At 35.0% G+C, this 25749-nt stretch overlaps 1 protein-coding gene and 1 long non-coding RNA gene across 3 annotated transcripts in view; one reads left to right on the top strand and one right to left on the bottom strand.

Annotated features, from left to right (window-relative positions):
* LOC140857022 (uncharacterized) overlaps nt 1–20728 on the top strand; it is a 190797-nt gene extending 170069 nt beyond the window's left edge. The window contains exons 3-4 of one of the 2 annotated variants that reach the window (XR_012140502.1): nt 6625–6801; nt 20590–20728. This is a non-coding gene — a long non-coding RNA (uncharacterized lncRNA). The remainder of the gene's footprint in view (nt 1–6624; nt 6802–20589) is intronic. The other variant, XR_012140503.1, reaches the window with a different exon arrangement.
* On the bottom strand, nt 18919–25242 carry LOC105042621 (GDSL esterase/lipase At5g55050). The gene is made up of 6 exons (XM_019849876.3): nt 25068–25242; nt 21692–21932; nt 21320–21429; nt 20964–21203; nt 20568–20817; nt 18919–19242 (listed from the first exon to the last, which is right to left on the bottom strand). The coding sequence occupies exons 2-6, from the start codon at nt 21924–21926 to the stop codon at nt 19022–19024; spliced, it is 1056 nt and encodes a 351-aa protein (XP_019705435.1). The 5' UTR covers nt 21927–21932; nt 25068–25242; the 3' UTR covers nt 18919–19021.
* Between the last annotated feature and the right edge of the window lie 507 nt (nt 25243–25749).

The following is a 25749-nucleotide window of genomic DNA, read 5'->3' on the forward strand; positions in this document are numbered from 1 at the left end:
AGGTCACACGTATTAAAAGATTTGATCAGATCTGATGGCTGAAGAGTCTAATTAGATTGTGACTCTGGTGAAGAGTCCCACTCGGACTAGGACTCTAGAGGAGAGTATCACTTGGACTGAGACTCTATTATTTTTAGAAAGTTAATTAATAATTAGATTACTAATTGACTCAATTTGATTGAGCAAAGAACTTTGGATCAAATATAATTGAATTAGATTCAGTTCGACTCTGATTAGGTTTGATATGATCGACTCTGATTACAAGAAAAATTTGATCCTGATTCGATCAGGATTTTGACTCAATTAATTCTTAATTAGATTAAAAATTTGATGAGAAATTTAAGTTTCTAATTGGATTAAGTTTATTTCTATTAGTAGGTTCAATCCAAATTTGATTTGGATTAGAATTGAATTAGAAATAAAGAGTCCAAGTCAAACTAGGACATTATCCTTATCTCCTGCGCCACTCCTGAACCCATGCCAATTTCTCCATGCCTAAATGGATTTGGGTTGTGATTTTTGGTGTCATAATAGAGAGTCCAATAAGAGTAGGCAGCTATAGCTGATGAGTCATAATATTATCTCTTGCCTAATTCAAGTACGATCCGAATTAGAGATAAGAGGTAAACTAGAAAAGAGATTTTTCGTATATAGAATATTGTTGGTGCCATATTAAATTTTTTCTTATTTTTTTTAGAGAATTTTTTGATATGTGAGACTTTAGAATCCTTTTCAATATCTTAATAATTTTTTAAAAATTTTTTGGGATGTCAAAAGGAGGTTTTAGCGTTGACTCTTGGTGCCCTTCCTTGAAAAATCCTAATTCCTAGTCTATAAAAAGGGGTCCTCTCTCTTGGATGTTCGATGATCAATCCCTTACTGGTTTTTATTTTTAGAGCCTCTTTTCCTCCTCCTCTATTCCTCCTCTTGATCCTCTCTTACCTTGGAGTGTCCAAGGTACTTGAAGAAGGAGGAATAAATCAGCTGTCGAAGTTACTTACAGGCTAGCTTCCAAGTTTCTGATCTGCATTTGTCTTCGTGTGGATCTTTCTGTAGAGGCTAGACGACTCCATGTAGCTGCAAGTAATCTGAGAAATATTTTCTCCAATTGTTGGACTAGAAGAGATCAAGATCAAATTTGTTTGGTAATGATCTCTAACTTGTTTTGATTCCCATGGTAGATCTAATAGTTAGATCTAGAATTTACGCATTGATGAGATCGATACGATTTTTATTTTTAGATCTAAAGTATATATTTTTATATCAAAAATCATAATATGGTAGTCTAAGATAGGATCTTATGCATGTGATTATGATTAAATTATTTAATTTTTTATTTTCATTGCATAAAATTTTTAAATTGCATGTATTACACTACCGTATATTTTCTTCAAAATGATCAAGCTATCCTTTGTGGGATAAAGGGATAAGATCGCTGAGGTACTTACCCTAGTACACATTTGACGTGAGTGGCCCATTTGATAAGCCAAACAAGGAAGATTATCTCTGCTTTATTATCTTTATCAATAATCAGTCATAGTATGGGTATGTGTATAAGATACAAATCTGAAGCCTTTGAAAGATTCAAAAAATTCAAATGTGAAGTAGAGAAGTAAACCCAAAAAGTTCTAAAGGTACTTTGATCAGATCGAGGATGCAATACCAAATAAAAAAATTTTTGATTATCTCAAAAAAAATAAGATAGTTTCATAATGGAACCCTCCTTATACACCTCAGTTTAATGGGATATCTGAGAAGAGGAATGGCACTGTACGAGATATAGCCTGGACCATCATGAACATCACTGATTTAACCTTTGTTTCTTTAAGGACATGCTTTACTTTCTAAAATTTAAATAAGATTCTCTCTAAATCTGTTTCTACCATACTATATGAGATATAGCATGATAGACAAGTTAGAAACTAGGTTTATGAGAACTTATTTATGGGATATCCTAAAAGGTTAGGGATACCACTTTCTTTTCTTAATGGTTTAGAATGTGATTGTGAGCAATCATACTATTTTCTTGAAAATAGTAAGATGATAAAATCAAAGAGAGAGTTTCTTAAAAGTGATGAGTTATAGGACCTATAGAACCTATTCATGATGAGCCAATATATATGGTACCTCCTCTATCTTATAGATTTAGTAGGATCTACCATCCTTCTGAAAGGTACTTAATATTCTTACGAAAGATCCAGAGAAAATATTTCTCATGGAAGATGGGGAACATATAAATGATCTCAAAATCTACAATAAGATGATGTTGGACATCGACACTGAGAGATGGATGTATAGATAGCCCTCCTGAATGGATATCTTGAAAATATATCTATATGGAGTGGTCTATGGATTTCACTTTCAGTGATAAAGATCACACTGCGAAGATCTATTCATGGATTTAAGCAAAATCTTAGAGTTGGAATAATTATTTCAATGATATAATCAAATTATTTGATTTTACAAAAAATAAAGAGGAATCATGTGTTTACATCAAGGTCAGTAGGAGGGTTCCATGCTGACATCCGTTAAAATAAGGTTGCATATAGAATTTTTATCAAAGACCTAGGGCAAACATCCTGTATTTTGAGAATAAAAATTTATAAAGATAGATCTAAAAGGATGTTTGAGTTTTTATAGAAAAGTACGTAGAAGAGGTACTGAAAGGATTCATTATAGAAACCTTCAAGAGGAGTTTGCTATCCTCTTGGGCATAGGTGTATGTCATGCTATGTACTCGACTTGATATAATTTTTGCTACAAAAGTCACAAGTAGATATCAATTAAATCTAGGCTGGGAGCATTGGATTACTGTGAAAATATAATTAAGTACTTGAAAAGCACTAAGAGTATATTCTTGATCTTGGGAGAAGGGTTAGAGCTGAGAGTGAGAGAATATACTGATGCAGATAGTAGAATATCTACATCAATATATATTGTTGAGTTATGATGGTTCGGTATGTTGGAAGAATTCCAAGTAATTGACTAGTGGAAGCTGAGTATATTGTAGATGTGTATGATGCATTTTGGTTCTTATGATAGTTGCAGAACTGGATGTCATGGCATCGGATGCTATGACACTCTATTACAAAGATAATGGCCCATAGTCCTCACTAAGAAACCAAGATCTCACTAGAAGTCCAAGCACATAGAGTAAGGATATACACGATTATCTCGAGTAGAAATATATAGAGATATAGAGAGTAGACTCCACATAGGATGTGGTAGGCCCAAGTCACTTAGCCAGTCGAAAATTAAAGCCTGTCGTGATCCGAAGGGTCTTAAGTATATGGGAGATTGACTTTAGTGTAAGTGAAAGTTTATTAGATGTATGTCCTAAAAGCCAATCTTAGCTAACGTATACTATAATTCTAAGACATATTTTGTACTTACCAAATAGTTTTTATTACCAATCATGTTGTATGTGTCAATTATTTATTCTAAAAATTAATAAAGATGATTTTGTATATACTCAAAATATTGAGAATTTGAAATATACATCATTAGTGGTTAATTTTTAAATACTCCCGATTGAAAGATTGTAACAGAGGATAGTGATCAATTCATTTAAGATCGATGCATGGATCATCTTTCTTCTGGGCAAATGAGTCTTGAATCTACGGTGTGGAGACATTGAGGTGAGAGTACAGGTGATTGTTAGAGAATAACTTACACTGAGCATGACCAATATGAAAAATTACTGAAATATCTACTTACTCGTCAGTGATTTTTTCGATACTGTAGTGGTGTGACTGATCCTTTGACCTGTGGTGTTGGCTATTTTCGTAGTGAGGCTACTTAGTTTGACTATATATTTTCTTGATCTTTAGCCATTTAGATCCTTACTATGTATGTTGACTATAGCAGGTTCAAATTTACTATTTGAGTAGGATATATCTAGATAGAATCTATTGATCTTGAAAGAAAAAGAGTAGTCCTATGTGATTCACGAGGCTAAGTTCAAAAAATCTCTAGTCAGAGTATGTATGAATACTAAAAAATTTTTTTTATAGAATTTACAAATGAATTCAAGTCGAGTTAATCTGGCATATGACTGATGATGGGATTTGATAAGTTCTCCATGATCTCCGTCTAGTCGGAACTTACAATAGAGGGACTGTATCACATAATAACTACATCTAGGAATTTATTCTTCTGTACTTCTGTTAGGTTATCACTATATGCTGCTAGACATCACTGGTGGATCGTGAGAACTCACTAGAATCATTTTTAGATTGACGATTCTTATTGGGATGAGTTGGAATCATTCCAGCCCATCGAAAGAAGTTTCGATGATACTGTGATGGAGATCATGGTATGTCTCACTATCAAGTATAATAGAATCTAAGAATTATACATAAAAAGAGTATATCCTGATCAATGGTTTGGATCATATTCGAATTATCAATTGGATTGATGATTTAAATTTGAAAACTGCTAATTTGTAAATATTACAGATATAGCAACTGCTAATTATTAGCAGAGGGACTTAATTACAAGTATTACAATTTAATTGAATCTAATTAAATTATGAATTAAGTTTTAATTAATTTAAATCAAATTTAATTTAATTGGTCATATTTAATTTATAGCTTATTGGGTTTAATTATTCAAGTCAGACTCGAATTTCAATCCTAATTGGATTAGGATTAATAGCCTTTCGAATTAGATTCGAATTGGATTTTGTTTGATCCCAAATTGGACTCAATTGAAGAAGACCACTTGAGCCCAATCTCTCTAGGCTTCTCTCTCCTAATCTCATATCAAAAAGAGGGAGGAATGCATGAAGATGCATCCCCTTTTCTCTATGCACGCATGAATAAAGAGGGGGCACCAATAATTGGCACCCCACCTCTCTGGGACTCTCTCTCCCTTTTGACTTATCTTTTCTTTTGAATTTGATTCAAATAAGGAATAGAATCTTATCCTAATCCGGAAGGGGCATTGAGGATTTTGAATTGTGTGACAAAATAAAAGAATTAAGGGCATGTACTAAGAAGGATTTCCGTGAGTTTTACTTATGCGAGTTCTCTCTTGCTGCCTTTTCCATCTCAATGCATCTGATCTCTTTCTCTTGATCTTAACGCCCAAGATCAGATCTGATCTGATCAATTAAGGGCATTTGGAGTTGGACAAGAAATTGGGGAATAATTTTTGTGCAGCAAAAATTAAGAAGGGAGGATGGTGTGCATTAGATAGGTGGTGCGGCTTCTTTCTTAGTACCGCACATTTTTCTCATCGTCTCACCTCTCCTCCTTTCATCTCCACACCATCTCACCACTTGTGCTCTGATTTGATCTGAGATAGAGAGAGATTAGAGAGAGAGAGAAAGAGAAGAAAAGGTGTTTTCTTCCTCTTCTTAGTGGTAAGGTTTAGATTCCATCAAATCTGCATGAAAGGGTTCGTACAGCCTTCGTCTTCTTCGTGATCTAGAAGAAGTGGATCCAAATCCAAGCGAGGAGCAAGACCTATAAGGTGCTAGTACATCGATGGCCTTAGTGCTTCTATCGAACATCTCTATGTAGATACCTATAGAGACGAGCACTTGCGCAGCTTAGATACGAACCCTGGACATCCACGGGATCTGAAGTTATAAAGATCAGATCTCCAATTTTTTACTAATGACTTTTTGTCTTTGATTTCAGATTTCAGATTTTGGTAGCATGTTCGTATCAAGATCCAGTGCATGATTTTTAGATCTGATCTGGTATATTTTTAAATTAAAAATATTTTAATTTAATTTACTTCTGCTGCATATAATTTGTTTTATGTTAAATATTTTAAAACTGAACGTACGAAACCACCGTACTTCTAACATGACCATATTCTCTAAGAGAAAGAGAATCATGAATTATGAATCTAAATTAGAACTAAGCAAACTGTTAAATGTTTTATTTTCTTGAACCATGATAATTCCACCAAGATCCTTCAATGTATTGAAGGTGGGATTCAAACTCATTGATCTTGTAAAGGGTTTTAGCTTCACCTGAATTACACACGCACATGTACAAATTTATACATATATACATATGAGAGAGAGAGAGAGAGAGAGAGGGGGGGGGGGAGAGATTGAATCCATGGCCAATAAGTAGATTTTAATGTGTGCTCTTGCATGATAAATTTAGAGTAAAATAATAAGGATCCATCATGAATAAATTAGAAAAAAATATATCACTAGTTTAACCCCTTTTAAGCACATTTGGGTGTTTGATGCTATATTTATTTACATACTGTAATGTGTTGATATGTAAGATGATGACCTTGAAAGCAAAATCAATTGGAATAAGTAGATTCTTTGAGCTTGGAAAAATTGGCATTGATGCTTAAGTAGATTGCCAAGTGTTTCACCATCTTATTTAGATGTATTTAATATTATCCATTGAGAACCATGAGATATTGGTTTAATAGACTTATGATTCAAAGATCATATACTGTTTTCCACATTCTTTAATAGATTCAATTGTACAATAGCATGAAGACTAAGAAGTTAAAAATGCTATCTTGAATTTGTTATATTATCCCACTTAGTCATCCATCTACATTATGCTTTCAATAAAAATACCTTAATTAAATTATTTTAGTATAAAAACTAAATTAATTTAATCTTTCTTATTTTGGTTTCAGATTGCCAAGTATCTTGATATTAAGAGTATATAGGACCTGGGTTGTGAAAAAGTTGCTAGTATGATGAGGGGAAAGAGTACTCAGGAAATCTGTAGGATCTTTAATGTTGAGAATGAGGGATTTCAAAGAGGTTTTGGAGCTCAGAAATAACCCATGAAATTGATGTGGACATTAATGGTAAATTTTTATTGCTTTCTTCATTTATTTAGCTTACAATTTGGACATGGATTTCGTTGTTTGCAATATCAACTATGACTTGATATTTAGAATGTGACTTTATTTGATTCATATTGTTATGTTTCACAGCATTTATGAAAATATAAAACAACCTAAGAATAGCGTTCGGTTCATTGGTGAAGATTTCATAGGATAATTTAGTCCAGGAACCATGTCAAGATTGAGAAACATAACAAAAAAAAAGAAAAAGAAAAAAAGAAGTAAAAAAGGTCATCTTACCAATTGAATTGGCATATAATGTTCTGAAAACCCCCCAAAAGATAAGACAATTGACATTCTAGGAAATTTGAATTTCCAAATTTGAATGCCATTGTTTGAGGTGAGATGCATTCTTAGACACTTATCCATATACACACATACATATGTATTTATACATTGTATTGCATGTATATGTATATAAATAAATAATATTATATATATATATATATATATATATGTGTGTGTGTGTGTGTGTGTGTGTGTGTGTGTGTGTGTGTGTACGCGCGCTTATGAAGGTATAAAATAGTCATAATGTGAACTAGGGATGGTAACAAAATTCAAACCCGTGGGTATCCGATCCGATCCGACCCAATTGGTTCGGGTAGTTAATGTATTGACTGGGTTTGGATGGAATTTGGGTAAAATCTGATTGCTTAATTTTAGGTTTGGATCGGGATTGAGTAATTATGCACCCAACCCGATGCCCAACCCGAACCCGATCCGAATTATTTTAGTATTTTAATATATATATTATATTAAATATATTTTATCAATTATCACATACTAATTACTAAAGCCTAACTTATTCATGAAAAATATTCTAGCCAAATAAAGACTAAAAAATATTCATGCAATCACAAGATATACCAACATGATTACTATTTTCGGTATGTTATAAATTTGAACTTAAATTTCAAATATCGGCTATTGATAGCAGGTTTAATTGTTGTTTAAGTTTTTTTGGAACTTGAAACTTAGGTGTGCTTTTTTTAAATTATATTCATATTTTTATTTACTTTAGAAGTGTTGGAACTAAGTATTGTTGTTAATTGTCTTGGTGTATAAAATTTATATTTTATTTATATTTTATTTAAATGAAATATAGAGCTAAATATTGTTGAATTAAGCATTGTTGAATTTTATTTGTTTAAGGCAATTTGAATTTTATTTTGAATAAACATGGAACTAAGTGTTATTTAATTTTATTTGTTTTAGACAGATATGATTTGTAGAATGATAGTATGGTTTTAAATTTGATAGAAATTTAAAAAAAAAAGCTTAATGTGACTCAAGTGAGTTCGGACTAGGTAAATCCAAATTATCCGATATCCGATGGAGATGGATTTGGACAAAAAAAATCCAGTCTCGATAGTATTTGGGCTGTGTTTGGATAGATTATTGGATATTTAGGTTTGGATTTGGATAGTTAGAAACTCATCTCGAATCCGGCCCGATGCCATCCCTAACGTGAACACTTAACCATATATATTATGAATTAATTACTGAATCACCGGGACTGCATAACTATTGTATCATATAACATTTGAAATTTGAGCTGTATTTAGATCAAGGTTATCAACTAACTGCCAACTGATAGGGATTCTCCTGGATAGTATCTCATAATCTGCATCCAAGTAAAGCGTAAAAACTACTGCTCTTTTTTTTTCTTTTTTTTTTTGAAAAAAAATACTGCTCCTTTCATCTCTCATTTCTTGCATCCCATCCAAGCATCTCTGGCCTCATATACAGTTCGCTTCCACAAACGCCAAAACTCCTAAGACCCATCCATATATTAGCCTAAATTGGGCCAAGGAATATAACTATGCATAGGTCAACAACAACACAGACTAGGCCAGATTGGGTCCAGGTCTGGTTCTCATGGCCAGGCTTTGCCTATAACGGGGCTAAATTCTACCCATTATAGACTTGGGCCCTGACCATGTCCCTTTGAATGCCCATATGAAGATAGAAGTGCCTATCAACATATATTGCACGGAGAGATGTGATTTTGCATCATAATGCGAAGATAGGAGATCATGATTGAGAAAATTTTGTTTCACTGCTCCTTGTTAGGATTCATAAAAGGCAAATGTGGACCTAAAAACCATATGTGGACATTGTTGAAGTGGGTCCTTAGTTAAAAATGGGTCATCGAGTTGCCATTGTTATCTTCTTTTTTTTTTTTTTTTTTTTGCCCCCTTCTCTATAAGGACCTATGACTTGAAAACCTAAAACCGATAGAACATGGCTAGGGTTACTTGCAAAGGTTCATTAATGGTCAAGGGTACAGCTAAAAAAACGTACAGGTCGAGAGAATAGGGCTGCATTGACTGTCTTGGAGGGTTTCTGGTCATAGTTTTTGCATGACAAGAAATCACCAAACTGATTAGCTTAAAATAGTTTCTATAGATCAAGAGTTATGAGTGGTTAGGATTGAGTTTTAACAAGCACAAATTAATCAAAGGGTTTGTTGTAATGTAGGCTTCAGTGGTCCAATTGAATAAACGGTCCGTTCATGGTCACAGAATTGGATGAGTGTAGAAGTCAAAGTTTTATGTACTCACATAACCTTTTTTTTCCTACTAGAAAACGTATCTAGAAAACTGAAGTTAGACCGAAATAACGCAGATATAGAGTAAAAGAAGAACGAGTGGCTAACATTTGGGCCTAATCAAACTTTCTTGGTCTAGCTAGTCAAACATAATCAAACAAGATACGAGCAAAGTTGTTTTAGATCTACTTTGACATAAAGTGGGGTGAAGCACATCCCATTCTCCTTCAAAACAAAGAATCTATTTTGACATATTTAACACTTGAACTAATAACATTAAAGCCTTTATGAAATTAAGCTTGAATAGTACTGTCAAAATGGGCTAGTTCAATCTGGCCCAGCCCAGTCCATAAGGACCTAAAATTTGAGTCCGGCCCAATCAAAAAATGGGACACAATATAGCTGGCCCAGCCCAGCCCTTTAAGGGCCATGGGTCGGGTCGGACCAGCCCATGGGCCTTGAACCTCAAATGACTAAAGAGTAAAGAGTAAAAAAAAAAGAATGTTCAAAACTTGACTGCTCCTGATCTTTGATGCGTGAATTGCTTGTAGAATTTTAGTTAAATAAAGATTGTCCTATTGTTCTATGAAAAAAAAATGAAAGTTGTATATTCAAGTGACAAGAAAGCTAATTGCCCTTGATTATTGATGACTCTCTGTCTTTTCTTCTTTTGTTATATAATATTTCTGAATACTGATATTTCCTAGTTTGATTTATTTTTCATGGCCTACTTGAAGCAAAAAACCAACTAACATAGTCTATGCATTGATAACACTATCAAATAAAAACCAACATATGTTGAGTATTTTATCTGCTTGTAATTCAAAGTAAAAACCAATAATCTGATAAAAAAATCAATATATCCTCAATTGAAAGTTGAAATATCATCAATTCAAATATTTAAAATTCAAAAATTCAACTAAAATATTAATAAAGTAGAAATTAAAAGTTTCAAACATCACTAATTCAGTAATTCATCACACTAAATCATGTAAAATACTAAAATTTAATGCCACAATAAATCATATTTCACTATCTTCATTGGCCTCTTCCTCAAGCTGCACAATATTTGAATCTACTTTTGATACACTTGTCTCAAAGCTATCCTCTTCATCTAAAATTCATAATAATAAAAGAATTAGACAATCAATCCCATTAAAAAATAAAAATCAATCATTAGTCAATACATTAAAATAAATCCAAAGAACATAAAAAAAAAATACCATTTGGAGTAAAGCCATGCAATCAATTTCGCATACAAATAAAAGTTTGGATATTTTCAGGAAGAAGAGAGCTTCTATACTTGTTCAGAATATGACCTTCAATCCTAAAGACAGATTCAGATGCTACTGTAGTAATTGAAATGTTTAGCACATCACGTGCCATAACTGAAAAATTAGGATGTTGTATAGTATCCCTCCAATACTTGAGTACATCCAAATTATTAAAGCAGTCACAATCAAATGTTCGCTCTTTCAAATAAAAATCCAATTCAGATTTGCCATCATTAGATTTAGTTGCACTCTTATATTTCTTGAACTTCTAAAAAATTTTAAACACATTCACAATAAAAAAAAAACAGATGAGATATCAGATATCAAATAACATATAGCTGAAAAAGAATTAAAATTTCAAAACAATAATTTTAAAGAATGTTCAAAACTTACACTAAAAATTTTTGTATCCTTAGTTTTAGCTTCTCCACTTGGCCTAGGCAAAATATTAGATTGAGAATCACTTGTACTTACACATGATAATGCACTAGACTTGCTTGCATATTATTTATAGAGCTTGTATAATTTTATCTTCATAAAATCTTTTTTCTCTTCGGCAATAGAAGGATCAATCTTTAAATAATAAAATTCTAAAAATTCAAGCTTCATGCGTGGGTCAAGAATAGCTCCAAATATAAGCACTACACTATACTCCTTCCAATATTTGTCAAATTTTTCTTTCATTCTTTGAGTCATGTCCTTGATAATCTCATCTTCACAATACAAATTATCATTTAACATATATTCAATTTTTTAAACTTACAAAAAATATAAGTTGGAGGTCGGATAAGATGAGTCAAAGATCTTATTAGTAGTCTCATGAAATAGTTTCAAGAATTTATATATTTTCTCTCCTCTCCTCCATTCATCATCTGTTGGACAATATTTGAAATTTCTATCAACCAATTAGAGACTAGCAAAAGTCTTTTCATATTTGAGTGCACTATCAAGCATCAAATATATTGGATTCTATCTGATTGATATATCTAATCTTAAACTAATTCCTACGTCAAGACCTATTTGCTTAACATATTTTTGAAATTTTTTCATCCTCCCATTTGATCCCCTCACATATTTGACACTCTCTCTAATTTTATACAGGGATTTACTAGCCACCTTCAAGCTTTTTTGAATAATAAGATTCAATATGTGAGTAGAGCAATACACATCAATAAATTCTCCATTACACAATAAGCTATTTTGCAAATGAAGATGACCTTTCAAAATATCTACCATATTGTCTTAGATGAAGCATTATCTAAGATAATAGAAAAAAAAAATTTCTTTGTAACCCATTTTTTCAAGCAATTAAATATAGTTAAAGCCAATTCAACTCCAGTGTGGGGAGGTTCCATGCGAGCAAAATTGAGAATTTTACTGTTTAGTTTCTAATTTTTATCAACAAAATGAGCAGTTAAACAAATATAACCCTCAGTAGTGCATGCTGTCCATACATGAGAAGTCAAACACATTCTATTAGAAATCTTAGCCATAGCTTGTTTAAGCTTTTCTTTCTCTCTCAAATAATTTTTTTGAACATCAGTCATAGCAGTATTGCTAGAATTTATCATCACATCTAGACTTATATACTTTGCCCAAGCTCTAATCTTATCATATTCAACAAAATTATAAGGCAAGTCATGTTTAATGATAGCTTCTGCAAGCATTTCATAAGAAATCATTTGATCTATTTTTTTAGACCTTATTTTTTCTACTTGATCAATGATCATTTCTTCCATATTATGATATTCAACTATTTTACAACTTTGCAAATGATGATGCAAATATGAAGTTTCATAATTTGAACCATTAGGTTTAGGACCAATTTTATACTCATGCTTGCAACCATTATATGTTGCTCTTTCAATTCCATCTTTTGTTTTACCAATTTTTGTGAAAAAATTTCAAACATCTGATATTTCTATTTTCTGTTTCTCATTCATTGATCCAGAAATATTAGATTTAATTTCAGTTTCGAATGAAATTTCTGACGACTGAGATTCCATGATTTTTCAAAAATTCTACATAACAATTATAAAATATAATAAACAAAAAGATAGTATCATTGATTCAATCTATCATGACTAAAATAGTTATTTAATTAATAATTTAATATTAATTTAACATCAAAGACAACGAAGAGTAAATTGTAAAGCCCGAGAACCGAGAGGGAGAGTCGAAGAGAGAGCTGGAGCGGATCATACAGAGTGAGCCCGAGAGAGAGAGAGGGCCTGAACTCTGGTCTGGAGCCTGAAGCGAGATGGAGAGAGATCGAGAGAGACAGAGAGCCTGAAAGGGGGAGAGCCTCGAGTGGTCGAGCTTGGAGAGTGGAGAGAGATCGAGAGAACCTGAAGGGAGGTCAGAAGCGGTACAGATTCGACTCAGAGAGGGGAGAGATCGAGAGAGCCTAAGAAGAAGGAGCCGCGGTTGGATTTGACTCGAAGGTGGCAGCACCGATGACGAGGAGGAGGAGGGAGATCGCCTGGAGATTGACTGGAGAGGCATCCATCGACGAAAGAGAGGAAAGGTTCGGAGGAGGAGGGAGATCATCAGGAGGTTGGATGGAGGGGCGTCCATTGGCAAAAGTGAGGAGGGGCCCAAAAGAGGAGGGGGATCGTCCGGAGGTTAGACGGAGGAGCGTCCATCGATGGAATGGAGGAGGGGCCCGAAGGAGGAGGGGCCCGAAGGAGGAGGGGGATCGTCTGGAGGTTGGATGGAGGGGCATCCATCAATAGAAGGGAGGAGGGGGCTAGCGTATCTTGATTCATGATCAGACTCAAAGGTCGGAGATGGTGGCACCAACATCGAAGATGAGGAGGAATCGATGGAGGTAGTCATCCTGCTGCTCTACGGCGACGGCCGATGACGTGGGGTAGTGAGTCTTAGGTTTGAAAAACTAATAGGGTCCCAGCCTCCAAAGGATTAGAAAACTAATAGGATTTTTTTTTTAAGATTTTTGTTTAAAATTTTTATGGCCCACCTGGGCTAGCCCAGTCCAATCCATATTAGCCCTTGGGCTGATGTGAGGCAGGCCAAACAGGCCCGATTGTTATTTGAGCTATTCATATGGTAGCCCAGCCCAGCCCACCCTATTTATAGAGTTGGGCCGGGCCAGTCCTGTGGGCCAAGCCCATTTTGACAGCTTTAAGCACGAAAGGGTTGATCAAGATGGGGAGATATATCATACTAAAAATGGTTGTGGGTTTCTGATGTAGATTATCCTTTTTTTATAGAAATATAGGATTATCCTAATTGGAGTATTTCCAAGGACTTAACTCTGTATTTTGTCATCATTGAAGCAAAATAGTTCATAAAAAGATGTCTAAAGATGTTTGTAGAAGTTAGCAAGAATCCAACAAGAAAGTTAGGAGAGAAAGGAGCATAGATGGTTGTGGCCTATTTAGACTAAGATAAAGTTTTTCGAAAAAAGATATGATGGATAAGACACTAGGTATCTGCTAATTATCTATCATAAGCATGCTTATAGATCAATATTATACATAAAATAATAGTTTCAAAATCAGAAGATATTCTTTTCTGATTCAGTCAATCATGTTTTGTAGTGAAAATACCAATTTATTTTTCTTAAAATTATGTTAATTATCCTACTTTCTCACCCATCTTAATGACCACATGCTCTCTCTCTGACTTTCTTTCCCTTAATAAAACTCCTAAATATACTGGACTTTGTCCCTTTTTCTAATTTGACTTGCATATAGATTGATTCCTAAATAGATTGTACTTTATTATTTACTCTCTCCTCTCTTGCCTCTAATACAAAAAAAAGGAGGATTCAGTATAGCTAATTTTATAATAGTATACAGGACGTTATCTAAATGCACATCATATTTAGCATTCATGTGGAAATTGATTTATTTGATAATAATAACTAAAAGCATGAGCACTACAATTGTGATAATGGATAGGCATAAGTTAGGTTTGCACTAACTAGTTTTTAGAGGGACTAGGCCCAAATTCGTCAAAATGGCTGCTTTGAAAAATAGTTGTGATGGGTCATCTTAGGTTCAATGGGCCAAGCAATCTTGGGCCAAATCTACTTGCATTCTGGCCCAACTTGATCAAGCCAACCCATATATGTAGTCTAAATGCTACAATACGTATATAGGTACATGCATGAAAGTATATACACTAAACATATATGTGTAAGAAATATACATTATTGTACTTGATATTAAAATCATGATTAAATTTTATTTTTTAATAGATAATGTGCTACACAATGGAGAGTGATATTCTTCTACATTCCCCAAACTGTCTAAATCCTGATGAAGGCTAGACTCGATCCTGATCACTCGATCTTGGCACCTTCAATCATGATTAGGCCAAAGCTATCAATTAATTACCAAATTATAAGGATCGCTTAAGCCATCTGGCATTCAAAATCTGAATCAATATTAGATTAATCTAATCAGAAAATCATTAGTTTAGACAAAATTTGTCCAGGTTTGGTTGTCTACAACTATATATGCATAGCTAAAAGCTAGAGCTATGTTTAGACAAAATTAAGGAACCCTCTATAGTCAGATACAAATTTTAGGGTTTTAAGCAAAGCCCTTCTAGATTGTGGGTCAGATAGGAAAACAATTTGGAAAAAAAATGGGCCTCGATGGGTATTGGGCCATGCTTACGAGAGAGATGGGAGTGGGGAAGAGGGGTGACCGCCAATTATCGATCACCACAAAGGCCATGGTGGCTTCCACCTTGGGAGGGGGGAGAGAGAGAGAAAAGGAGGAGGAGGGTCAGTAATGCGGTCCATGGAAAAGAATAGAGAGGGAGAGGAAAAAGTAGGATGACCTCTATTGCCGAGAGTCTCATGTCTATGGTTGGGCTTTGTCTTCTACCAAGGTGGAGGTTGATCTCCTACCAACGTTAGACTAGAGATGCTCCTTCAAGATACCTACAAAGAAATCTACTTACTAGAGATTTTTCGATAGAAGATTCTCTGATGCTTAAGTTAGTCAGAGCTTTTAGTAAATAATAAAGTAGAGAGTGAAAGAATAATAAAGTTCTAGGCTCTGTTTTATGGATAAAGTTACTTACTTAAGGATCCTCTTTACCTCCCTTTATATAGAGAGTGTAGTTGTCCATCACCATTGAGCTTGGTAATAGTTTCAAAAAATCTATGTCCCTTCAAGATAGTGGGGCACCCATTACATGCGTCAAGCACAACGAGAGTTATGCATGTTATCTGTGAGGATTAAGTGTGGCATTTAACCTCATGTTTATGTGATTAGAGGAAACATCCTTCGAGATCTATGGATAGGCAATTGGCTTTGGTTGTTCACTAAGCAAATTAGTTATCATCACCTTTCAAGGATGGTTAGTTGAGTATTATTGATCAAGCCAGTTCTTTGATGCGGCATTGTGCCTTGTTTGGGCAAATTTGGATCGCTATGCAAAGGAAGTGAGGGGCTATTCATGATGTCGCCCTCTGCAATTAATTCTTGAGGATCCAGAACGCATCATGGGTAGGATGGGGAGGGTCTAGTGACCTTGTTAGTACAGTCAAGGCAGGACCTCGGCTAAATCCAAAGTCAGTCAACCCTTCTAGTTGGTGATCCTATGGTTGGCTAGTATCTAATCTGGAGATCTGTTGTCATCCAAGAGAGTATTTCTGCTTGAATCGCAATTATTCTAGATTTTCTTGATCTCTGTGTTCTTGTTTGGTTAGAGCAGTTGCTGGCTATTTATGGATCGCCTCCTCATCGAGTGACTGAGCTTTTCTAGTCTAGAAATTGGCTTACTCCCACAACACTCGTGGTGCCTCTCGTCCCCTCGAGTCTGAGGTGGCTTGTCAATCTCGAGCGAAGGGAGTAGCTAGTTAGATAGAAGAGCTATTTTTGCACATCAGAAGCTCCCAAGGAGACAGATCTTTAAGTTGAGACCATGCTTCCATACTTTTGCCAATTGTGTAAAAGGTTTCAGACCTCAAAATTTATGATGACTCTTCAGTTGAGGCACCATGATCATGAGGGTGTGTGAGTCAAGGTGACACCCCAAAATAATTAGAAACTTTTGATTTGGGGATCCATTGGATATCGATATGGCTTTTGATTGGTTGATACATGCTATAGCTTATGCTTCTACAATTACTACAGATCACTATGTTGATTATATGACTGACATATGTCAAAATCCCTAGTTGGCATGCCGAATTGTCGCTTCGATTTGAACCATTGGTGGTAGTATAAATGGGGAGCCAATTGCCATCAATGAGAGCCTATAGCTATCGGAAGAATCCTCCCACTATCTATTTGTGCTACCACCAATGACCAAGTTCAAGTTGTTGCATGGCTTTCGATTGGTTTCTTCTTTCTTTTTGTCTTGTTTTCTTGTGTCTTTTCTCTGCTTTTTGAGTTTCCTTCTCTTGAATTTCTTTTATTTATTTTCCTTCACTATTAGTTATTTTTTCTTGCATTTGTCCTTTGATTTTCTACCTTCTTTTGATCTTCTATAGCTTCTAATAATAGTGAGACGTGGGGTGAAAGTCCTCGGGCCAGCTGAGGTCCTTGGTCATCTCCTCCTAGAGTCAAATCCAAAGTGGCACGTGGGGCCATTATTGCTGTGGGCTCTCTAGCTCGATCTAAGTCTCTTGGATCTAATTGCTTAGGTAGTCTTGAGCATGGACTAACTCGTGAAAGATCTATCCTTACTGAGTCTGATCTAGAAAAGATTTAGGCTCAGTTCTATATTCCAGATCGGTTTTAGCTGGAGCTTCCTGATTGGTTTGGTCGAGTTACAAATCCCCCTGAGGGGCACCTGGGGATTTATGAGGAGTCCCTTCGAACCGGATTTCATTTTCTCTTTCCCTTTCTTTGCCAACATTTTTGACTTCTACCAAATTGTTCTAGCTCAGGTTAGTCCATGCGGTTTCAAGTGATTATTGTCTTCAATTTGCTATGTGATCTTCTTCATATTGAGCCAAGATGCTCTTTTCGAGCCCTCTTTACTTTGAAGAGACACCCCAACAATAAGAGCTGGTGGTACTTCTCTCCTCGAGGAGACTGTTAGTTTATTAAAGGGTTGCTTTCTTTAATCCATGATCGAAAAAGTCATTTTTTTTAATTTATTCTGACCTCCCATGGGACTTTAGTTCTATTTGGAGTCATCCTCAAGTTTCTCTGAATAAGAGAATCGAGCCACACTCTAAGGATAAAGAGAACTATCACTTGGTGTGTGACGTTGAGGTACCACTACTGAAGGAGCTCCTGATTGAGCAGACTCTTTATGACACTAGCATAAGTTTAGTGTACCCTTAAGGTGTCGCCGATCTCTCTGATTTATATTTTTGTATTTTTTGTTTTTGAATCTTTTGAGTGTATGACTTCTTATGCTCGGTATTGCAATGATGAGACTTACTCTAGAGTCCTTGCAGTCTATCCTAAAGAAGAGGTTGGGCTCGTCCAGCGAAGGAGCCTCTTCTTCAAAGAAGAAGAAGTAGAAGATGGTGGCTCCATTGCTGGAGTCGGGGCTTGAAGGATCCTCCTCTTCAAAGAAGAAGAAGCAGAAGGTGGTGGCTTTATTGCCATTGCGGGCTCCAACTCCAGGATCTCCTAGCACCGAGCTGATTGATATAGATGATGAGCCGGAGGCCATCACTATAGTCCTGTTGAGATCGGCTCTGCCGATCTCCTCAAATCTAAGCTATGCTTAGAGTTCGGCACTACACCGAGGCCTCTCCTCTCTACTTGTGGCTCCCGTTGATGAGGACCATGCCATCTTTTGCCACTCTGAGCTCTTCAAGAGCTCAAGCTGGGCTCTCCTCTGAATCAAGTACAATCCTTTTCCTCTGCAGCTTATTTGGGGGAGTTGAATCTTCTTCCTACCTAAAACTAAAAAAAAAAAGAAAAAAAGAAAGAAAGAAAAAAGAACCACATGTATTGGTTAGCAGTGCAGCTCCCTGGGCTAACCAAGCCAACAACCAAACCAACCATTCTCCAAACACTTATTTCTTTAATTATTATTTTGAAGAAAAAGATTCACTATTTGATGTAAGGCCATGTAGATAACTATCTCAAGTAAACCAGTTTGCGACTGCATGCTTAATTTCAAATTACTTTTGAGTACCAGTTCACCAGATATTAGGCCTTAGTGTTTGTTGTTAATGGTAAATTCAGCGAAGTTTTCTAAGTACCAGTCTATTTTTCAGTTAATATAACACGGTGAAAAACAATCAGTCAATAATTTGTAGTGAGATGAGCAAGAAGAATTGAATACCAAGTTCTTCTTTTTCGCATTAGAATTTCAAGTTTTATTATTTAGTACGTATGCCACTAGTAACAAACCAAGGTACATGACTTCGAAGGCCTCGACACGCCTCGACACCAAGAAACAGTTAAGTTTGGGCCAATTGCATCAAATTTATGGGTGTGGCAAAGGTTTGTGAGCCATGGAACGATTGCAATGCCACCAGATTATACATGGCCTGTGTGGGATGAACAAAGTCCCAGAACAAGTATTCCTTGCGGTTAGGGCATAAATAAGCAGTTGGTGTGCAGTGAAGCTGCGCGTTGTCCATTCCTCCTCCACAGCATGCACTCCGGACCTCCTTCATGCCTGAAACCACCCCAAAAAAACCAAATATAGATTTAGATATGTTAGCAATGAAGAGAGATTAAGATATTTTATCTTTTCTTTTCAAGCATTATGCCTATTCAATCTTCAGAAATTTTCGATGCTTTTACCATTGAACAATGAAGAGCATCAACTAAAATAAATATTAACAGGAAGATTTTTCCTTTATTAGATGAGAAAAATACTTAAATGTCAGCTGATATATTCTAATCAAATTTTCAGAATTTCAAACTAATTTTTAGTGATTAAATATTTAAATCAATTCCATAAACTATAGTTATTTTTGTTTTTTTTCTGTGTTGACCGAGATTTTGATTGCTAGGTTCCTATTACAGGGGCTAGGATTGTAAATTACCTCAGGAGCTTGGGGAATCCAGTAGGATTGGGTTGGATTTCCCATAAAATCATGGATTGCATAGTTTTTTTTTTTTCAAGTAAACCTCATATCAATTCGATCCTTCCACAACTCAAATCTTGTGGGATGAAAAAAGAAAAAGACCTTCTCAGGTCTTTTATTTTATCCTACAGTCCATTGGGCTCATAGAAGAGACTTAGACTAACACTAAGATGGGCTTTTACAACAAAATAGGCTGGGCAGGCTTACAGGCCCGATTCCTATGAGAACTCCAGTCAAATCCTACTAAAATTTTCAAATAAGCCCTCACTCTTTTCCGATTATTCCCAGCATTCTACCTGAATCCAGATGGCTAGATATACTTCATCCACTGAGATGGCTTAGATCTCATGTATTAATAATGTTCGGAGAGCCTTGGTAAATTACTAAACGGACCTTCTTAGGTTACTGCTAAACCCATGGAAAGAGATTGCCATGGGCAACTCTGCGTATAAAGCCATCTTACATTTGAGCTTTTGCATGTGAAGATGGCTGCACTTACCTGTATTTTACTAATCTACAGTGCACTCCTAGAAGGTGCTTTCCTTTCCTGACCCTTTCTTGTACCAGCTTTACTTACGATAATCAAATATAGCCCATCTTCGGAATGTAATGACTCCATTAAGGAAACTGACTATATCTAAAGATAAAATATTTATAGAACCTACAATCTATATCTAAAGATAGTTCTGCAAGTGGTTATGATCACAATTGATCAATATCCTATATGTTTCTACTGTTCTTGGTTTTAGAAGTAATGAGATGGTTATAGTCCTCAAGCATGACTAGAACTGTAGTTACCAATTCGGCTTTATTGGATCAAAGGTAGTAAATTTACATTAAATGCCATATAATAATTCCACTACATATATATAGCTAGATCAGCAGAGATTTTAATGTTGAAGATTCTTACCAAATGCATTGGGATTTGCTAGCACTGCAGACATCATGTTGAAGACATTTGCATGGGAATACTTCATCCCCACCAAGGTGGAACTCAGGTGGTCCAGTAGTTGTGTGACGGCTGCGTTAAACCGTTTAGCCATATCATTCGCATCCTTTGAACATCTCCCTGAGGGGGTCTTGGTTCTCGCAGATGGAGAACATCCAATGCAATAGAGACCTTGTATCCAAAATTTTCTTGCTCCAAGGTGGTACAAATGCTGCCATGCATATATCAGACATAATTGTCATAATCACACTCATGTATCTATCTAGCTATCTATCTATCTATTTTTGATCTGTCTATCTACATATGTGTGTGTATATATGTACACATACACATATTGGGGGAGAGTGAGAGAGAAACCTTTAAGTGATTCTCCAATTTCCGTATGAGAGTATTGATGTAGAGCTGCTTTCTTTTTTCATTTGGAGGGCCAATTGCGCCCGAGTAATATGCGGCCATGTCATTGCTTCCTGGGCTGATGAGGAATAGAGACTTCGAGAGGTGAAGTGAGGCCTGTTGACTTCCCATTTGTTGCCTGAGGTTTTGAGCAACTGATCGAAAGAATTTGATCTGAGTGCGGAGGGGAATAGTGGTTGGCCCCTGCAACATTATGAAGCAATAAGAAAAAACATAAGGGCAGCAGAAGAGTATATAACACAACAAAATAAATAATTAGCTGAGTTCAGTGGTTGAGATTGGATCGGAGGATGACTTACAGTAGTATCAAGAATTCCTGAACCTCCGGAAGCAAAATTTGCTCCTTGAGATGTATCCTTGACTGGCGAAAGAAATGGTGGGGGGGCCGACTTAAATCCTAGCATCGCAGCTATTGACCAAAAAAAAAAAAAAGGAAAAAAATCAAATAGCCATTCAAGATTAAAGATTTTAAGGTTTGGATTAGTTAATTTAATTCTGTCTTAATTCTAAAAAGATCTGAAACAATTAAATTACCTTCACATCTTTATATAGAAGAACATAAGAATACTCATGCAATTTGTTATCATGAAGAAACCATGGAAACTACTGTCATATTCAAATTATTGAAAAGTAAATATCAAGCTTACAGATTTCATGGTTGTAAGACGTACCCAAGAAATCTATGGTATTGTATCCATTACTCCACCTCCCCGTCGGAGTCCCGCCTGGAAAATCGACGCCATTGTGAGGGAAGTTTGCCTTTATCGTTGTATACCAGTAATCGTTATTACCACTATCAACCAATGAGTCTCCAAACACATAAAGTGCAGGCACGCTTGCATTCTCACCAACCATGGTACGAGCCACGGCGGCCAAAGAGATGAGCATGAAATAAGAAATGTCCATCTCAGTCTAAGGAAAAGAATATGTTGATAATTTGATGAATATATTTTCTTAAGCAAAACTCATATATATACACTCTGGAGAACTGCACGTCGAGCATTTTTAATAGGCTAGATATGCATCAAGTTTGTATTAAAAGCTAAATATATTAAAACTATATCATATTTATAGAATAAGCATGCTAAAGCTGTGTATCGAGTATTTATTATAAACTAATTGTGCTAAACATATACATCTAATATTTAATATGTATACAAGGTAAACATGCTAATTAGGGACAACCATGCAAGGCAAGAAGGGCAACCATATAAGGCAATACAATCAACCACAGAAATTTAGAGGTTCACAAGTGTAGATGGTACATAGTCATATAAAGCATGTGCATTCATGGCAGATGATCTAGAAGGATCACAAGACCGGATATGGAGCACTTTGGCTAGTATAAGAAGATCACATAGGGTCCAAAAGCAAGATTTGAAGGCCATAACTTGGCATACGTTGCCCAATCAAGATTAACTTTTTCTTTAAATCAGATGATTTTTCAAGCTCTATGGAGGTCTAAAAGATGTGCTATATGAAGCAATCAGAACCAAATTTCATCATTTGCATCCTGAAACATGCCATCAAACCAAAAACTTCTTTTTTGAGAAACATGACTTAGTATATCTTGCAATTCAAGATGAAACAGGTAGAGCAGCTAAAGAAACATCGATATAGAAGTCCAGATCTAACTCTTGTAAAATTTTAGTTTTTAATGATTATTTTTATAAATCATATCAATTTCAAAAAATTTATATTCTCTTTCAACTAGAAGAGAAATTTGACTTGAAGTGTGCAAAAATGGACACCTCTAGGATAAATAGACTCAATACATCATGATTTATGACATCTTAATGAAAGAAAAGAAGATCCAGACTTTTAGAGAGTTGAGAAAAATATTTTCTTCTCCTCAGTTGGATTGGTATGTTAGTAATACATGGCTATCACCCCCTCTCAAACTAAATATGTCACACCCCGATCCTCCAGTTAGGTTGATGCATGACACACCCACACATTCTATAGAAAATTTCTAGAGAACATGAAAGTCCTATAGGATGAAAAATTATATTCACATTGATGTTTAGCAAACCAAAATAAATCAATTAAACTTCAACATCTTAAAATAACTCAAGGTTCAAGGACAATTCTTATTTATTCATCCGATGGTATTAGAAAGCTTTTATTCATCTCTATCATTCACTAACAAACCAACTTAACAATTGCTATGCATCCCGTGACTCTGAAAAAAATAAATAAGAAAATATGATGAGTTAACGACCTCAGTAAGAAAATCCCATGCAAGCATAAATTTCAATAATAAGTGTAGAATATTAAATATAGATATTAAAATTTATCAAGCATAATATCATGACATGCATATCATATATTAAGCCAAGTATGCACAAAAATATGCTTATCAATCATTTCAAGTTGGGTCCAATGACAATCCCGAGATGTTAATCATCTTTTGATACGGGACTAGCGACGCCATACACAAACATATGATTGGTGAATTAGGTCATATTCTTGCTCGTGATTTGCTACGCATGCCATGTTCCCATCCATGGCTCGCTATTCACATAGTATATTTTTTTGCTTAGCGAGTTATTTATAGGCCATATTCCTATCTGTGGCTAGCTATACATACCATATTACTGCCCATGGCTAGCTATCCATGACCAAGGTAGCTAGTCTGCTACTCTCTTAATTAATCTTTATCGCATGTTAGATTTAATTTAATTAACAATGATACCATCAAAACATAATCATATCATCATATGTGCCAATTCAAAAGTACAAAACATACTTATATGTATATATGTATGTATGTATGTATATATGTATGTGTGTATGTATGTATATATGTATGTATGTACGTGTGTGTGTATATATATATATATATATATATATATATATATATATATATATATATATATATATATATATATATATATATCATCATATGTGCCAATTCAAAAGTATAAAACATACTTATATGTATATATGTATGTATGTATATATGTATGTGTGTATGTATGTATGTATGTATGTATGTATGTATGTATGTATGTATGTATGTATGTATATATATATATATATATATATATATATATATATATATATATATATATATATATGAGCACATACTTTCAGCCAACACGAGTATATGCAAGGAAAATTCTTACCCAACCCAACTGCTAAGTCAATGCAAGGATGTCTCACCAAGCAGGTAAAACCTAAAATTTTCAATAAAGCTCAATATTATTAATGATCATAATTTAGGATGTTTAATATGGAATTGACTAAAGTCAAAGTATCCATCTCTTCTTAATTTTAGATCAATTAAATGATGAGTATTTATAATTTATCAAAATTAGAGATTCTAGTAGTTCCATGCTAGACCATCTCTTGCTCGAACGACTGCTCACCTACAAAATTAATAATACAAATTAGAGACAAAAGCCAATGTGAAAAAAACTAGCTTGGTAGTAGTACTTGGGCCTATAAAATGTCTGATCTGAAAAGAAGTCAATAAAGTCCTTAGAATGATCTAATCTAATTGGGGACATGACTTAATCTATTAGATCCAGATCAAGGTTCATTGGCAGTAATCATCGTGGGTGTTTAATGATAGCATTAGCATTAAGAGAGAAAAAAGAGAAAATTTAATAAGAATAAAAGGTGTATGTGATCCCAATGCCTCAACTTTAACATTCGAGGCTCTATCATAGGATAGACAGAAGCGAAGCCCAGAGCATCTATCACCATGCATCTATAGAGGAGTCTGATCATCAACCGCAAAGGTGGTGATAGAAACTATGATGGGTGGTTGACATATGAAAGAGAGATACAAAAATAGGGTTTCGGGTATATATGAGTACAACTAAAAGATAGAGATCACAATCTTTACCAGATGTGGGAGAAGTTAAAGATCACCCGCCTCATCGGTAGGGAGGCTGACGAGGGTGTCAAAAGTAAGGTGGTTTAATGGAAGGGATGTCTAATAGAATGGGATCTCTAATAGAATGGGATCATATTTGATCCAACATCAAAGATAGTCTAGATGTTATCACAAAAATAAATAAAAGAAAAGGATCGGCTTACCAAGAAATAGAAGAGGTGACTGAATTCATTAGATCCTTGGTTCCTAATGCAGAAGAAGTTTGACAATGATGATCATGGGTAGAGATGGTTTGAAAAGGTTAGGAGAGGTGGAGGAAATCTCTTGGGGTGGTGGTAGTGACAATTCAAGAGAAAGATGGCAAATAAAAAAAATGGTGAGGCCATGAATTGTGAAGGAGAGAAAAAAAAGCAAAGGGCCAATATGATGGCAATTCTAGGAGTTACTTTCCCGAATTAGGAGAGAAGGATCCGCTAGTGAAGGTAAACGATAGAAAAGGATTTTTTTTATTTTTTTGATTTATGTGCTCTTTTTTATGAAATTACATGCACACCCATTTCACTTATTTTTCTTCTTCCATTTGCGAATTTTCCATATTTACACAAGTGAGATCCAACTGGATCTCATTCTCACAAGATCCACAACATCCCATGGTCAAATGGATCACACGGTCAAAGGAATCACGTGATCCAAGGGATGGGGTTTTACAAAATATTTCTTAAAGAGATATTGGTAATTCTAGAAACAAGATATAAAAAATCTCTCTACCTAATGAATTTCATTGAGAAGATCTACAATCTAATGTATAAATGACATAAAGTGGAGCAGTGGTCTTGATTTTGGAAAAGTGATAGTTTGTTTTAATGTACTTGGTGTGCTCATGAA

This window comes from Elaeis guineensis, chromosome 4 (assembly GCF_000442705.2).
Source record: "Elaeis guineensis isolate ETL-2024a chromosome 4, EG11, whole genome shotgun sequence".
In the NCBI taxonomy this organism is placed as follows: Eukaryota; Viridiplantae; Streptophyta; class Magnoliopsida; order Arecales; family Arecaceae; genus Elaeis; species Elaeis guineensis.

Excerpts from the sequence above, each read along its gene's own strand:
- LOC105042621 (XM_019849876.3), bottom strand. The coding sequence starts at position 21,926 with ATGGACATTTCTTATTTCATGCTCATCTCTTTGGCCGCCGTGGCTCGT. Across the intron at positions 21,204-21,319 it reads CAGGAATTCTTGATACTACT|GGGCCAACCACTATTCCCCT; the intron begins GTAAGTCATCCT and ends ATAATGTTGCAG. Across the intron at positions 20,818-20,963 it reads AATTGGAGAATCACTTAAAG|CATTTGTACCACCTTGGAGC; the intron begins GTTTCTCTCTCA and ends TATGCATGGCAG.